The sequence below is a fragment of the Malaya genurostris genome, chromosome 2, assembly GCF_030247185.1.
Source record: "Malaya genurostris strain Urasoe2022 chromosome 2, Malgen_1.1, whole genome shotgun sequence".
NCBI lineage: Eukaryota > Metazoa > Arthropoda > Insecta > Diptera > Culicidae > Malaya > Malaya genurostris.
Window position 1 is genome coordinate 9,464,437 of NC_080571.1, and position 16,286 is coordinate 9,480,722.

The following is a 16,286-nucleotide window of genomic DNA, read 5'->3' on the forward strand; positions in this document are numbered from 1 at the left end:
CGGATCTGATAATGTGGGTATCTGTGCCTAAGTTATGACCGACAAAAACCGTTTTGAATTCGACGTCAACATTTCATAAGGTCACATAAACCAATGAGAGTTTCTCTTTGTTTACTTTCTCTTTTGTTAATATCTCCTTAATTTTCACTTTCAAAATATTCGTATAGAATGAAAGACAATATTCCCATGTTTCTAACAGTACTAAATATACAACGAAGATTCGTATAATAACGTAGATATAGTCAAAAGAGAAAGTAAACAAATAGAATCTTATTATTTTCACGTTTCGTCTTTGACTCATCAATGCAGAGCAGTTCAAATTGAACTGCTTAGTGCTAAACTCGGCAGTTCAATTTGAACCGCTAAGCAGACGTAAAGTTTCTGCTACTTACAGAACACTTTTTGTTTTGCAACGGAGTGCAATGTCTTTTCTGACGTGCCGAACGAAAGAATCTGCCAATTGTTTTATGCCCTTTTGAAATGTTGACATCGAATTGTGCTAATTTCACTCTCAAGTCTTGCATATAATCGCGTCAGATCTAAATTTTAAAATTAGGACTCTCGTGTTTCTCATAGGGTAACAGAAGTATTTTGGCCCACTTTAGGATTGATTTTATTTTGGTCCACTTTGTCAAAATATCCACCAAATGTTGTAATATCTATAAAAAAAACCCTTCCGCAATAAGTAATTTATTGTGATTAGCTTCAAATTGATGCAACATGGGTTACTTAACATCGATAAATCCATAAAGTTTGTTAGGTGGGCCAAAATATATGAAATTTCCAAAATATATCTGTTACCCTAGGCAGTATGAAATAAGATTCTTATAGAATTTTCATAGAAGATTTTCATGACTTAATGTCACAATATTATGGGAAATACGTTTTAATTATATATGGTTTTTACCAATTATTACAAATCCTACTAGGTAAATGTGACATAAACACCCGCTACATTTTATCTGTAAAACACGTAATTCTTACTGGATTAAGCTTTAAACAGCTTCTAAATGCCGGTCCATTAAAATTTTATTGGAAATTAGGGTGGAAAATATTCACATAACTTTTCACGTAACTATAATGAAGACATAAAATATTCGCTCATCTTCTAATAATCCGCGCATTGTCCTTGTCTGTTTTCGCTGCACACAGTAGCGTATCTAGAGAAGGGCAAAAGGGGGCATTCACCTCGGGCGCAAAGTTTTTAGTGGAGCGATAAACCATCCTTGAGATCATTTTTTACTCATCCAAGCGATCTCTCCGGATTCCAGGCTGAAAAAAGGTCACAAAACCAACGATGGGGACGCAAAACATATTTTTCCTCGGGCACCAAATTTCCTCGATACGCCATTGGCTGCACATGATGGTGAGGGGGAATTCGAATCCCTCTGATACGAAGTCTGATTTAGAAATTCAACATCAAAGTTCTAGAACAAAATTCAATGTATGAATTTTAGATCTGAGCTCCGAACCTGAATTTTGAAATTATACTCTAACCCAAAATATTATACCTAAATTTAGTTTGAGCAATGAATTTTTAGATTCAACTTCAGGATTCATTCCAGAACTAAATTCAAAACCTGCATGAGGGAACCAGATTCTCGAACTGAATTCAGTTCCTTAATTATTTTCCTTCAGGAACCAGGATTGTGAGAGTGAGTTTTGGACACTTCGTATATTTTGGCCCACCTAACAAACTTTCAATCTTACACTGATGTAAAAACATTTTTGACTCAAAATCATACACTGCGGAAAATGCATATAAAGTTTCGTAAGCTATGAACTTATGAACCAAGTAGAATAGAAGACAGTTCCATTAGGTGTTATAGAGTTTCATAAACGATTTTATGTCAAACGACTTGCATTTACCTAAATGTTAAGGTCATCATTCGTTACCTAAAATTTGGGAGATGCGCTTTAGTTGATTTTGGGTAGGTTTTGACCCAAAATTAGGTAGCGGCTGGTAAGAGTGCTCATCTCACAGTACCCCAACTTCATTTCTCATCCTACTACGATTCTTGATTTCTTGTAAAATTTAGAAGTAATAATGATTTACATGAATAAACATATGATAATTACTAAATAGGAATTGAAACCTAATTCAAAACATTCATCGATGTTGCTGTCAACAAAAGTTTCGCACTACTTTAGAAAACAACTGAATTTGTTAACGTTTAAAATATATTCGTACCTTTTCAAATATTATTACCGAAAACTTCAAAGCATTTTTTTTCGATGCGTGTTGACAACAGTGCTGTCAGAGAAGAAACTGATTTTGCGACCAACTGGATTATCCTTATGGAATCCAACACAAAAACTAAAAATCGGTATATATCTGTATGAAAATAGAAATATCGGTATTTTGAGAGCGCATATCTGTATTCCTGTATCGAGTCCAAAAATCGGTATAAATATCGAGAAATCGGTATAGTTGGCAGCGCTGGTTGACAATCAAACGCCGATTTATGTTCAGTATAGTGATGCCATTTTCACATATTTTTCAACAATTTTGCGGATTTCTAACGAGCGCTAATGCCCCGTTTACACTTCTGCTGGCTGCCAGCATGCTGGTGTCAGTGTACTGCCCTCTGAGGAAAAAAACGTTCAACGGTGGTCCTTCGTTGGTCTAATACTTTGGATCATTGGACCACAGTTGAACGTTTTTTCCTAAGAGGGCAGTACACTGACACCAGCATGCTGGCAGCCAGCAGAAGTGTAAACGGGGCATAAACATCTTTTCCATGCTGCACAATTTAGCGAATTTTTAGACCTTTGTCATATTGCTTAGATTATCAAATATCCATAAACGGCCCCTACAAGAGAATTAATTATGTCATTTTTGATGATTACTAAAGTAATAACATTCCAAATTTGTATGGATCATTACTGCCCTTACACGCTTATTAAAAATGACATTACTTTTTAGTAATTATATTGTTAATGATCGTTTAAGACAGCGCTGCCAACTATATCGACTTATCGGTATTTATAATAAAAATACCGATAATTTCAGTTCTTTGTTTGGTTCCATAGGGTTAAACCAGATGGAGCGACCTTTTTGTTTTCCTTTTTGCTCGCAAAACCAGTCCTGTACAGATTGATTGTTTCGCCAAAGAGATTTTTGAAAAAAATAGTTGGCAGCTCTGGTGTAAGGGCCGCTTTCAGAGATGCCAGATATTTTCATAGGAAATCTGTATTACTCTCTATTAAAAATCTGTATTTATCTGTATTCACTAATAAAATTAAATTTAAACAATAAAATGCTGTTTAAAGATGTTATGCCAACACATTATGGCTGTAGAATGGTAGATTCAATGAGTAATCATTCTTTCCATCTGTCTGTTGGAACAGAAAGGTCAAATTCCACAAAATGAATGTAATGCCAAGACATTGCTTCTCGGCACTGCAATCAAATACTAGTAGATTGCTCATACGAAAAACTTTTTATTTTGCTTCTTGTGAAATCCGTATTAAATTTATAAAATCTGTATCAAATCTGTATTCTGTACGCGTAGGAAAAAAATCTGTATAATACAGACAAATTTGTGAAAATGGCATCTCTGGCCGCTATAGATTATTAATGTCGTTTTCGCTTAAGAAAACTGAAACTGACTCAGGGTAGTTTCAACAAACAAAAACTTTTCACAAAACTTTGTTGATTTCGCACTAAGCAATCCTGATATAACAACCAGGTTCGAAGCTGACTCGATTTTCAGTTCAACGACGTTAAAACTAGCTTCAAACAAACGGTTTGACAGCAGTTAGGGTGGAAACTGGGTTAGGTTTGGCATCAAGCGAAAACGGCATAATCTTTGTCCAATTTTACAAAAAACATCAATATTTATTCTGGCATCCCTTACTATGTTGGCACGTTTGTTTACAGTCTGTTAGTGAGAATCCACGCTGAATATGAATATTTAATTTTTATTAAAGTTGTTAAAACCAATTCAGGCATATTGAAGTAGTTATACAAGATCAACAGATGGCAAATATTATTATACAACCATCCCTAGTTCAGCTACAGGGACACTTCAAAGAAGTAGTAGAGAATATTTTCAATCGGTGGACGGCACTTCGACTCGCAGTAGAACATGGAATGGGTGGATCCTTGGGGGTGAACGTAAGTCAACGGCATTTATAACCAACAATTGTTTCATGAATCTGTTTTCAGACTGCTATCGAGATCATAGATTATATTACTTGTTTCTGTACAGAAAACAAAATCGACTCGCATGATTTAAGAGAAGTTCTAGAGGAGATCATGGACCAAGAATTTGAAACTATCTGTGAAGATGAGTCTATTGATGGTAATTGTTTGGGTTGAATAAACTGAACAGTATCGAATTTGTTTCTAACTTATTTCAGAAATTAGCGAAATTTTGATCCGATATCTATGTTTATTGAAAGAGAACAAAATCGAACAAGTGAAAACGGAATTATCTCGATTGGGACCATGTGAAATTTGGATCAAATCAGGTAATCGAATTCAAGCCCGTACATTGGATGATAGCAGTGGTAGCGAAGACGAAGAAATGGACTACCAAGATCAAGATATGGAACCCTTAGCAATGATTGGAGCACTTGGCTCGAGTTCAACACCAAGTACCCATGGATCTACCTCAGACTTTTTAGAAGAGGACACGGAACCTGGTTGGACTCAGGTTCGCAATAGAAGGCGGAAATAATGGCGGAAAGATATAGGCTGTAAATAAATTGCGTCAATAAGAATAATGTTGTTTCGTGGTTTAACTTTGCTGATTTTATAATCATGTAACTATTTTTCATCTTCAAAACTACTGATATTCCAGTCAGAATCTTCTTCTGGTTTGTGTACTTCTATAACGGTTGAAGACAGCGGTTGTACAACCAAATTCGGCCCATTCGATGCTTGGCTTTCCAAATTGAAGAATACTCTCTTTTTAGGAACTGGTCTCGGTTGCAATAGACTGGAAATGTTGTTTTGCTCAGATTCAGCCTGCTCATGCTTGTATTCCTGAGCGACGACTATTTTGGGTGGTGTTTGAATTCGCTTCACTGGTGTCTCGAGTAATCGTTCTAAATTCCGCTCATACTCAAGACTGTTATCAAACGTATCGGGCGCCGTATTGATCTCTGCTTGAACTGTTATTATATCTTCGCCAATGAGCTTAACTTCGGGAGCCTCTGCCAACATGGACGAATCGTGCACAGATTTTACTTTGAATGGATTCGTTGGAGAACTAGGGCCAAATGCCAGTTGTTGATCAGGAATAAACTTGAGCCTGTTGGGAAGAATTTCAATGAATGATTTTCTAGTCACATTTGATCGCGTTTTGGTATTTGATTTTACAATCGGACCAAAGGGCTCTCGTTTCTCATTATCTGTTGGATGTTTGGCGGAGTTTACTTTCGAAAACGGTTCCATCGAATTCTCGATTTTGTTTCTCGCTAACTGATCCACTTTGGCGACCAATTGATTTCGTACAACAAAATAATTTCGGTTTTTCTTCTTGTTGGCGTCTCGACGTTCTGCTAGAGCAAATGATGCGGCATCGAGATCTTCTTTCAGTAATAATTTACATTTGGAATCTATTCCTATTCCTTTGAGACGACTCTTGAAAATACTTAATATCAATTTTTTTGGTGAAACGGGAGCTTTTTGATGTTTGTTGATATTATTCGAATTTATAGCATGTGGACTCAAAACCTCACTTAACAATACTTTATTTGATGATTCTAGTTCCCTTATTTCTTCATCAGATACCGATTCTTCAAGATATGTATTATTAGATTTGCTTTCCGTTACTCCAACTATTTCGCCTTCTTCGGACTTTTCCGAAAAAGAAACTAACGTGTCTGAGTTACTAGGTTCTGGTAATACAACATGTATATTATTTTCTGAGGGGTTCGCAATCTTTTGACATTGGTTTGAAGTATTTGTGGACGATTCTACCTTTTTAACTGACGATGAACTTTGCTGAATCATCATTTCAAACTGCTTGATTTTTTCCTCGTAAACCAACTCGATATTTTCCACTGTTTCACGCACCTGTTGTTGACTTTTCTGATACATTCGTTCAAGTTCATGAAATCGTTGCTTCCATATGTTATCAAAAACTTGATTCTGATCGTCAATAACCAACGAAGGCTTCGACAATAAAGCTGGAGGATTCATAATATCTCGTTGATCCAGCTCCCGTAACACTTCGGTTATGTTCTGACGAATGTTTTCAATCTCTTGATTGAATTGTTGGCGTTCCTGAATCTTCCAGCATTCAAACTCTTGTTTTTGATCGTTTAAGATTGTTTCAAGACTAGATTTAGATATGTAATCATTCGGTAATAACTGTTGCTGCATTGGAGATGATGTATCACATGTTGGTATTCTTGAAATATATTTTTCTTAATGTAAGATTTCAATTGAAAGTTTTAACAAAACAATTCTTACCTTGCTACATTATCGGTACGATTAGTCTGTACTTCCTTTTCATTTACATCTTTTAAATCGTCCAGATTGGTTTGAATACCAACATTGAGACGCTCACGATGTGGTCGGTACCTATCGTATTGTTTTATGTCACTTGTTCGTTCCTCATGGTTGCAACTATGGCAAATATACTCTTTTTTACGTTGATCCATTAAATTTTTCTCCGCTGCATTTAGCCGTTCCTTGAGTTGTTTAACTTCTAATTCTAATTTGATGGTGTTGATTAGATTAGTGTCTGTTTCAGATAGCTTGCGATCGGAGCAAGATTTCACTTCACTTGGGACAGTACGAACATCAACATGCTTTCGAGTAATGTGAGCATTGAGAAGCTCTAAACTTATAAAATTTTTTGTACATTTCGAACATGGATAAACAATTTGTTGAGTAGGATGTTCTTCCATTTTTTGCAATTTTCGATGCAACGCTATCAACTCTTCATTCTTTTTTCGGCATGTTTTTTCCAGACGATTGTTCTCCTTTTGAACATCCTGAGCTGTATTTCTTATTTCTGTAATGGTCTCATCAAGGAACTGCTTACAAAACATCAAGTATTGAATGCTGAATTGAGCTAAAATAAAGTATTTTCCAATCGCAGGGTCCAATATTCGATTCTGGAGCACTGATCCGATGGAAACTTGCGAAATGTGCGGAATGAACTCGTCTAACTTTTCGTAATCCTTTTCCGAAACTACTGCGTATGGCTCGATCGATGCTGCGATATGTTTTTTATTATATAAGTGTATGGCTTTTTGTTGAAACCTACCAATGAATCTCCAATCAATACATTGTCCTGTAGAAAGTTCCCTAATTGTAAAACCTGCTTCACGGGCAATTTTGGGAAAATTGTGATTCCATTTGTGAGCCATTGACATCTCTCTTAGAAAAAAAAATCAACACAATTAATTTACCATCATAACGCTTATTTTTATTTGTATTTATTCAATGCAAACATACAAAATCGAGCCAAACAATTCGTTGCCATGGTATTGATCAGATACGCTAATAACTGCAGTACTAGTCTTACCACGTGCAATTTAACCTAAATGCCTAACCATATTCTAACACTATAATAATTCTACTATCCCTTCTAGCACCAATGGTTCTACATCGCGATACTTGAACATATGAATTGAGCCCGCGGCAATGTTTATTGTATCATGCTCGGCGCTGATCGAAAATTCAGCTACGTTCTCCTTAGCCCGAATAAACACATAGCTGTCTATATTCGGGACAACTTTCCGCACTTGTTCATCATCCTGATGATTCTGAGGCATATGTCTAACCGCAAGCTGATAGAAATGAGTTTCGACGCCTTTGTAGAAATCTGTCGCAAACTGCAACTCTCCTGAGGACAATCTCTTCTTGTCTATCGAGCGCTTAGATTCCTCTTCAAGTATATGAAACGCATATTCTTCAATTTTCTGCAATCTACACCGATGGTAGCTAGCCAAAACGTACCTAATCCGTTCGACTTCCATTCGATGCGCTATATATAACATTTCATTTTTATTTGTGTTGGCTAAATTCTCTTCCATATAAACCAGCTGACTCATTACCATGTCCACGATAGCATCCTCATATGGCAGAATTTGAACGGCAAATTTTTCATTGATCCAGGCTCGCTGCAATGTATCCAGTACCTGAAAATTATTTTCATATGTACAGGATGCACTATACTTCTAACAATTTATTGACCAATTATATACCTGTTTGGATGTCATCGGGATTTCCTCATCGGTGTCATCATGGTTATCCTCTTCCCCTAAGGCTACCATCTGTGCCACTAACCGGTCATCATCTTGATTGAAGTCTGACTGTGCCATTGGTACCGTTTCCAGTAACTTAAGCTAAAAAATATCATGCATACCTACTAATCCAAAAATATAAACAAACCTAATTCGATTCTATTAAAATGCTCGCGCCGCTTAATCTTTGTGCATTTTTGCTTTAATCGATTAATCGATTATTAAGCAAATATAATCAGTACACTGCTAAAATTCAACACTTTTTTTAATATTCATATTCAATATTCTCTAGACTCTTCAAGAGATCAAGTGTGTTCATATCGGTCCTAAGAGGTATTTCCAGACAATGGACTTGCGGATCATCAAACTAAACCGAACTAAACTGATTAAAAGAGAGGCGATGACGTAAACAAGATTTTCACATTGAAAACTCAACCAGATAACTTGAATGAAGTAAACTATGTGCATCAAATTATTTGAAATCTGATATCTAATTGGTGATATTTAAATGACAGATTCTAAATCAGTTTAAATCTAGTTTTTTTTTAAATCAATTTATTTGTACTCGTTTGACAAATCGACCGTAAGTGTAAAGCTGATTGAATATAAGGTGTAATACATTAGGAATTCATATTTTGTTTGGTTGAAAGAATTCTATTGTACTATCTAAATGTTTTGATGTGCTTTCATTTGAATGAGATTTTAGATTTTTTACATTTGCAATTAAAATGTCGAGGTAAAAAATTAATGCAAAACACTTTAGCGACCCTTACCCGTGACAAAATTATTGTCAATCCAATGTATTGTCAATACAGTCAATCCAATTGTCCAATAACTTGAGTTCGCATTTTTCGAAAAAATCAAGCTTTTGGAGCTTCAAATATTGACAAATTTTGACAATATTGTCGTCAATCCGATGAAGTTTTCATTACACAATCAAAAGCATTGTCAATACTCCAATATTGTCAATAATACAATAATATTGTATAATACATATAATAATATTGTAATAATACAATAATATTGTCTCGTATGAGGGCCGCTTTTAGTCCAAACTGTCGATTAATATCAGTGTACTGCCCCGCATACGCATGGCTGCCAGACGGCTGACTAAACGCTGCCAGCTGGAAAAATATGGCTGGCAGACATTCTGGTAACCGGCTGCCTCACCGCTGCCAGGAATACAACTCAAACGATACAACCGTATCCACCAGGATTTTTCCACATTGAAATCTTTGACATTTTCAGCGAAGGTGAGAAGATGAAAACGCTCGGCTAACTTGGATACAGGCGACTTTGTTTTGTCAAATTGGATTTGACAACCGTAACTGAATCAATTTTGGTAGCCTTCTGGTGGCCATGGCTGCCCAGGTAGCCAAAACGCTATGCGGGGCAATGGTTCGGTACACTGCAGAAAAAGCACAGAAAAGTTCACTTATGAACCAAGTAAAAATTAATTGCGTTAAGCGTTGGAGATTTGAATAAATTGTCTTATGATTTCTCGTGTTTTTTTTTCTGATAATTATAATATGATAGATACGCCACTGTTGACCATCGTTTTATCTGAATTACTAATAATCAATCTGTCAATATTTACTTTGAAGAATTCAGGATGACGCGGCACACACAGAGACCCAGTTATAGAAGTAATTGTAAAAAAATGTTTTCTCTTTCGTCGATGTAGAAACTAATACTCGAATGATCCTAGTTCGTCAGAAATTCGTCTTCAATCTGAATGCTGACAGATGGCTATTAGCCATTTGTAGAAGAAAAAAAAGTGTGTATTGCATTCTATAATTTTTCACAAATGTTGTCTTGTGCGCGGTCTCATGCTTTCCTTATAGGCAAAAATACGAACGAGTAATTTCGGATCAGAAATTTTCGATTACCATAAGACAGTCAAAATAATTCAGAAAATAATACTGCAAATTATATGATTTTCGTTAAAGGCTGTCCATAAAAGACGTCACGCTTTTTTTTCGGTTTAATGGATAAGGCGCTGGTCTTACAATTCAGTTGTCGTATGTTAGAGCCCCGACCTGGAAGGATTCGTAGTGTCAGTAGAATCGTAGTACCAGCCATGCAATGGTTCTGTACACTCTGAATCGGCTGCGAAGTCTTTTGAAACAGAAGGTCAAATTCCACTACAGGAATGTAATACCAAGAGCTTTGAGCTTGATCAGTGAATTTTAAATCACATCGATCAATATCGATGATAAAATGATTCTTGATTTATGTAAGTTCAATCATTGGATGATTCGATAAGCTTTGATGTTGGTGGAGGAAAATCACATATGATCAAGATAAGAAATGACATGATCTACGTCTGAAATCATTGATCTCCCGCCCTTTTTCAAATGGAGTACAATTGAATAAACTGCATCAGAATCAGATAAGTGAAATTCTTATGATATACTATTATCAATGCTAGAAAATCAAATTACTGAAAAAATTGTCAGTGCATAATTTAAGTTAAACCGTTTGAAGGCATCTTCTTCTTTTTTACTCATATTAGGCAAAATTTATTAATTTCGCTAATTTACTCGCTCCTCCGTGCACTTTTGCTGATCACAATAGAAATAATTTCCTGCATAATTCATTTCCGAATTTACAAGAAGAAGCTTTTACATCAACAAATACACGTTTTCCTATAGAATGTAAACATTTATTGTGGAGATTTTTCCAGGAAATATGGCAAAGCAGTCACCCCTTGCGGCGTGGACAGCCCCTTAACATATATTTCAGAGAACCGTAATGTATCGAGAATAGATCATAACGGAAAGGATTTTTTTTTTCTTTGAATCAAGCTCAAGAGCTCACTTTTTTGCTCGAACCAATCATAAAAAATGAAAATACTATTTATGTGATTAGTTAGTATGGATGGAATTATTATGCAAAATGTTCCAACATGTTCACTACAGTTGAAATTTTCATTAGAAAATTTCCAAACATAATTACACAACAAAAATTTAAGTATCACATTATCGAGAATTTCACAACTGTAATATAAATTTTGAGCGATAGACTTGGAAAATTTTCCTTCTGTATCATAAGGCTAATACGTAACAATTCTTCATGACTTGATCAAATGACAAAAAATTTCGTGGATAAATTTAACTTTTTGTTAAAGCTTGACATTTCGGTGTTTAGATTTTATGGATTAGAAAAATTCGACTAAAATCGTCGATCCAATTCAGAATTGGATTTTTTTTTATTTAAATGCACTGGAAATAGAGCGATTACCAGTAGTATAATTGAAATGTAGATGAGAAAAATTTCGAACTACAAAATATTCTCACATGTGGATTGTTTTTTCATCAGTTATATAAAAACAATTTTAATTATTGACAATTGAGTAACTACTAGGCTGTCAGATTTTAACCAAAAGTTAGAAATATTCACGAAATGATCCACAGCCTTACGTGGTTCATAAGCCCCAAGCTTACTTTCAGTCAAAGAAAATGTCCCAATAGAAAGTTTTAATACATTGTCAAACGATGTTAGTTTCTCTAGAAATTCTTCTTTCGTTCTGTGTTTTGCCATTATTATATCACTATTTTAAGTGCAGAATAAACCCAAAATAAGCCGCAGTTTTAGTTAAATTGAACTACTCGACAAAAAAAACCGATCAACTGTCGAAATGAAACTAAAAGTCAAAATAATTCGCGTGATGGCTCACGGCCTTAATCTCTTACGAATCAGAATCGAACATGTGCTTCCAGCACATTTATAATTATACATATTGAGTACTTATACCCTTTACCCTTTGTTGTGATATGTCTAGAAAAAAAGGTTCACTTTAGGCTCTTTCCCCAAAAGACTAATCGTGTGCGCATTTTAGCAACCATAAGCCAATCAGAATAATAAATCAGGATTAGAATTAATCATGAGCCAATCCACAAACGGCTGCTCTATTAAGACTGTATATTCATTCAATCGGCTGGTAAGGACCATAAACAGATAAAACATCACAGTTTGTCTTGCTACTATATTTAAAAAAATAATCAAATGGTTACCCAACATAAACAACATCAACTAAGAGCACACTAGGAATTGCATTTAAGCCTTTTCATCGGATGCATTCGTAGCATCTGATACAACCGACTGAGAATCAGCTGGACCATGGTTCGAGTGGTCGTCCTGGCAGGAAAGCGACGGGAAGGTCTTGTACAGAGCAGCGCGGTATTTCGGATGGCTGATACCGTAAACAATCGGATTGTAGACGGCATTGGCCTTGGCGAAGACCGATCCCCAGATAGTGGCCAGAGGGCTCAACTTGGCAGTTCCTAAGACTCCAGTAAAGTTGATGACCAAGTACGGAGTCCATGCCATGAACCACAGAGAGATGGTGACCAGAGCTACCTTAGCCAACTTGATTTCAGCGCTGGTTTGTTGAGCCTCCGAGGATCGCAGCGAAGCGACGTTCATCTTCTTGGCCTGCTCACGCATCTGTTTCTCGTGGGCGGATACAGCCTTCAGGATGAAGTAGTACGAGTAGATGATGGTGAACAGTGGCAGCCAGTAGCAGAAAACGGCGTAGACCAGGATGTACGATCGGCTGAGCCAGTCCTTGGTCAGGTAATCAGTTCCACAGGCAGTCATGTTTCCTTCCGGGACATATCGGTTCCATCCAAACATTGGAGCCAAGGTCCAGATCAACGAGAACAGCCAGATTCCAAGGATTCTCAACAGAGCGCCATTGTTGGTCATGGGCTTCGCTGACAAACCTTTCACGATGACATTGTATCGGTCAAACGCAATCATTGTCATTGTCCAGATCGATGCACAGCCGAAGATTGAACCGAACATGGCGTACAGTTCGCAAGCGAAGGCGCTGAAAGACCAAGTCTCATGGTAGCAGTTGATTACCATCGGCGGTGACATCGTAAACATCATAAAGAAATCCGAGAAGGCCAAATTGACCACCAGTAAGTTGGATGGGGTGCGGAGTGATTTGGTGGTTGTGAAGATGTACATCACGCAACCGTTGCCGGCCATCGATACGATTCCGAGGCAGAAGATGGCAAATCCCAGGATTGAGTGCCACAGTGGATTCATCGGTGGAAACTGGTTCCAGTGCGGGTGCACTAGATGGAGAATTTCAGGAGATACCTTGTCGACAACGGTCATATTGCCGCCTCCCGACTGCCAGGCTTCATAGTGTGGTTCCACGAAAGCTGCCATTGTTTCTTCCTTGGTGATTTTATTGAATAAATGTTCTGAAGAAAATCGTTGGTTAGACGAACTACTCCAGATTTGCACTTTGTACTGTCGGTGGTTGCTTTTCAACCCCAAAACACGACTCGAAAGTGTGTCAATGTGCCGTGGTAATTTATATGAAAGCTCTAATTAGATTTAAGATCCTCCTTGAACTTAGCGAAAGGGATAATTGGTGGAAAATTTGTTTTCCTTTTCTTCGTAAAAGCAGCTTAGCATCTTACCCCTTTTGCTTTGACTTGCATAAGCACATGTGCTTCTTCGAGTATTCCGATGCACACAGGAACAAACTATTATATCTGTCGGTCAAAATCTGACGAAGCTTGTCAACTGTTAATTACAACATGGTGCAATTTTAACATTGTAATCGTCTTATAATACCACTTCAGTTAGGCATTTTTAAGAAGTGTTTATCGATTTCTCTGCATTAGAATATTAAGCTTATTCAGTATTATGCTAATATCAGATAAGAGAATTAGAATAATTTCATATTAATGCAATTTCGTTGTAGTCACTATCGACCTGTTTCCAGATTTGTTTTCGTTGGACTACCAGAACTTATTTGAATTTTGACTTGCAAAATAACCGAAGCACTATGTGTGGAATTTCTTTATCAACCTTAAAATATGTGACGCATTTCGAGCATCACTTGGAAAAGAAACAAACAACTCATAGACAATTGATAACATTCGAAGGTTTGTGCGAAGATATAGCAAAACTTCTTGTAAAAGGATTGTGACGATATACAAAGAATGCGATGTTTTCACACCTAATTCAATTACTGTTCGTTGCTATAAAACTTAAAAATGCTGTCACAATCGTCTGAGTTGTAATTTGGTGCTGCAACAGTAACCATTCAGTTCTTAGTGAAAGTCTGAAGTAGTTCGTCTAACAAACGATTTTCTTCAGTCTTAGCACACGTACTACACAAGTTCAAGTACAATTTTTTATAAAGTTACCAATAAAACTTTGCCAAAAAAGGAACAATGGCAGCATTCGTGGAGCCACACTATGAAGCCTGGCAGTCGGGTGGCGGCAATATGACCGTTGTCGACAAGGTTTCTCCTGAAATTCTCCATCTAGTGCACCCGCACTGGAACCAGTTTCCACCGATGAATCCACTGTGGCACTCAATCCTGGGATTTGCCATCTTCTGCCTCGGAATCGTATCGATGGCCGGCAACGGTTGCGTGATGTACATCTTCACAACCACCAAATCACTCCGCACCCCATCCAACTTACTGGTGGTCAATTTGGCCTTCTCGGATTTCTTTATGATGTTTACGATGTCACCGCCGATGGTAATCAACTGCTACCATGAGACTTGGTCTTTCAGCGCCTTCGCTTGCGAACTGTACGCCATGTTCGGTTCAATCTTCGGCTGTGCATCGATCTGGACAATGACAATGATTGCGTTTGACCGATACAATGTCATCGTGAAAGGTTTGTCAGCGAAGCCCATGACCAACAATGGCGCTCTGTTGAGAATCCTTGGAATCTGGCTGTTCTCGTTGATCTGGACCTTGGCTCCAATGTTTGGATGGAACCGATATGTCCCGGAAGGAAACATGACTGCCTGTGGAACTGATTACCTGACCAAGGACTGGCTCAGCCGATCGTACATCCTGGTCTACGCCGTTTTCTGCTACTGGCTGCCACTGTTCACCATCATCTACTCGTACTACTTCATCCTGAAGGCTGTATCCGCCCACGAGAAACAGATGCGTGAGCAGGCCAAGAAGATGAACGTCGCTTCGCTGCGATCCTCGGAGGCTCAACAAACCAGCGCTGAAATCAAGTTGGCTAAGGTAGCTCTGGTCACCATCTCTCTGTGGTTCATGGCATGGACTCCGTACTTGGTCATCAACTTTACTGGAGTCTTAGGAACTGCCAAGTTGAGCCCTCTGGCCACTATCTGGGGATCGGTCTTCGCCAAGGCCAATGCCGTCTACAATCCGATTGTTTACGGTATCAGCCATCCGAAATACCGCGCTGCTCTGTACAAGACCTTCCCGTCGCTTTCCTGCCAGGACGACCACTCGAACCATGGTCCAGCTGATTCTCAGTCGGTTGTATCAGATGCTACGAATGCATCCGATGAAAAGGCTTAAGCAGTTGAATTTCTGATGATGATGGACGACAAATGACAGAAACCTTACAATAGTTAGAAAAATAAAGCAAATTTTGAAGCAAGCAAGATTAATTTTGTAGTTTTTTTTTCTTCATGTATGTTAAATTTAGTTCCATAAATTCTGGTGCTAGTCGATACCTTTTTCTTTGAAGAGAGGTAGTCTCTTTACCATTCAGCGTGGCTTGGGGGATAATGATTCAGTAATCCCTTCGTTCATTGATTTGTCGTCACTGTTGTTACTTTCGCTGTTTTAGTGGCTAAGGCTTGCTTGCGACTAAATTTGGACGCCCCTAAATCTCTGGAAATACTGAAGTATTTCGTAGACTGATTTTGGTGTGTATGTTCATTGTGTAAAATCAATTTTTGATGGTACTACTTGCTTTTAGATCGAGAATGGCGTCCAAAGAAGAGCAAGTGCGAAAAGCAATTGTGCGCAATCGCAATGAAAATCCGGATCTATCAGTAAGAAAACTGTCAGAAAAACATTGTTTTCTTGCATGCACAGTCCATAACGTTCTTAAATCTTTCGGTACACTGGGAGTGGAACAAAAATGGATCTCAGGAACCACCAGAAAGTCGCGAAGATGAAGTAAATATCGCAGAAGATACCAGATCTTTCGGTACGTACAGTGACTATCAAAACAAAAATTTCTCCAGCAAGCGAAAACTGTATCGTACTGTATGAAAACCGTAATGATAAACAGAATGTGACGGCTAAAACCCGGGT

The 16,286-nt window shown here is 37.6% G+C and overlaps 5 protein-coding genes across 8 annotated transcripts; 2 read left to right on the forward strand and 3 right to left on the reverse strand.

Annotated features, from left to right (window-relative positions):
- Positions 1–3,742: 3,742 nt before the first annotated feature.
- Positions 3,743–4,731, forward strand: LOC131430796 (uncharacterized). Of its 2 annotated transcripts, XM_058596008.1 has the most exons (4): positions 3,746–3,886; positions 3,952–4,120; positions 4,172–4,307; positions 4,366–4,731. In XM_058596008.1, exons 2-4 carry the CDS (start codon positions 3,983–3,985, stop codon positions 4,683–4,685), a joined length of 594 nt encoding a protein of 197 aa, XP_058451991.1. In that variant the 5' UTR covers positions 3,746–3,886; positions 3,952–3,982; the 3' UTR covers positions 4,686–4,731. The 2 variants fall into 2 exon arrangements, with proteins under 2 accessions (XP_058451990.1, XP_058451991.1); XM_058596007.1 differs by having other exon boundaries at positions 3,743–4,120.
- Positions 4,732–4,749: 18 nt separating this feature from the next.
- Positions 4,750–7,379, reverse strand: LOC131430791 (cilium assembly protein DZIP1L). 3 transcript variants are annotated; one of them, XM_058596000.1, is made up of 3 exons: positions 7,230–7,379; positions 6,428–7,178; positions 4,750–6,365 (listed from the first exon to the last, which is right to left on the reverse strand). In XM_058596000.1, exons 1-3 carry the CDS (start codon positions 7,336–7,338, stop codon positions 4,775–4,777), a joined length of 2,451 nt encoding a protein of 816 aa, XP_058451983.1. In that variant the 5' UTR covers positions 7,339–7,379; the 3' UTR covers positions 4,750–4,774. The 3 variants fall into 3 exon arrangements, with proteins under 3 accessions (XP_058451983.1, XP_058451982.1, XP_058451984.1); XM_058596001.1 differs by having other exon boundaries at positions 5,125–5,261; positions 5,330–6,365; positions 6,428–7,379; XM_058595999.1 differs by having other exon boundaries at positions 6,428–7,379.
- LOC131430795 (DNA replication complex GINS protein SLD5) lies at positions 7,380–8,426 on the reverse strand. The gene is made up of 2 exons (XM_058596006.1): positions 8,173–8,426; positions 7,380–8,106 (listed from the first exon to the last, which is right to left on the reverse strand). Exons 1-2 carry the CDS (start codon positions 8,287–8,289, stop codon positions 7,531–7,533), a joined length of 693 nt encoding a protein of 230 aa, XP_058451989.1. The 5' UTR covers positions 8,290–8,426; the 3' UTR covers positions 7,380–7,530.
- A 3,759-nt stretch (positions 8,427–12,185) lies between these two features.
- Positions 12,186–13,524, reverse strand: LOC131430794 (opsin-1-like). The gene has a single exon (XM_058596004.1). The coding sequence runs from the start codon at positions 13,393–13,395 to the stop codon at positions 12,271–12,273; it is 1,125 nt and encodes a 374-aa protein (XP_058451987.1). The 5' UTR covers positions 13,396–13,524; the 3' UTR covers positions 12,186–12,270.
- A 718-nt stretch (positions 13,525–14,242) lies between these two features.
- On the forward strand, positions 14,243–15,631 carry LOC131430793 (opsin-1-like). The gene has a single exon (XM_058596003.1). It carries the CDS (start codon positions 14,415–14,417, stop codon positions 15,537–15,539), a length of 1,125 nt encoding a protein of 374 aa, XP_058451986.1. The 5' UTR covers positions 14,243–14,414; the 3' UTR covers positions 15,540–15,631.
- Positions 15,632–16,286: the final 655 nt, after the last annotated feature.

What these genes read in the sequence shown, in the direction of transcription:
- LOC131430791 (XM_058595999.1), bottom strand. Translation starts at nt 7,338, where the DNA reads ATGTCAATGGCTCACAAATGGAATCACAATTTTCCCAAAATTGCCCGT. An exon ending in CGTACCGATAATGTAGCAAG is followed by an intron (nt 6,366 to 6,427) that starts GTAAGAATTGTT and finishes ATATATTTCAAG; the next exon opens with AATACCAACATGTGATACAT.
- LOC131430795 (XM_058596006.1), bottom strand. Translation starts at nt 8,289, where the DNA reads ATGGCACAGTCAGACTTCAATCAAGATGATGACCGGTTAGTGGCACAG. An exon ending in TCCCGATGACATCCAAACAG is followed by an intron (nt 8,107 to 8,172) that starts GTATATAATTGG and finishes AATAATTTTCAG; the next exon opens with GTACTGGATACATTGCAGCG.
- LOC131430796 (XM_058596007.1), top strand. Translation starts at nt 3,983, where the DNA reads ATGGCAAATATTATTATACAACCATCCCTAGTTCAGCTACAGGGACAC. An exon ending in GTGGATCCTTGGGGGTGAAC is followed by an intron (nt 4,121 to 4,171) that starts GTAAGTCAACGG and finishes ATCTGTTTTCAG; the next exon opens with ACTGCTATCGAGATCATAGA. An exon ending in TGAAGATGAGTCTATTGATG is followed by an intron (nt 4,308 to 4,365) that starts GTAATTGTTTGG and finishes AACTTATTTCAG; the next exon opens with AAATTAGCGAAATTTTGATC.
- LOC131430794 (XM_058596004.1), bottom strand. Translation starts at nt 13,395, where the DNA reads ATGGCAGCTTTCGTGGAACCACACTATGAAGCCTGGCAGTCGGGAGGC.
- LOC131430793 (XM_058596003.1), top strand. Translation starts at nt 14,415, where the DNA reads ATGGCAGCATTCGTGGAGCCACACTATGAAGCCTGGCAGTCGGGTGGC.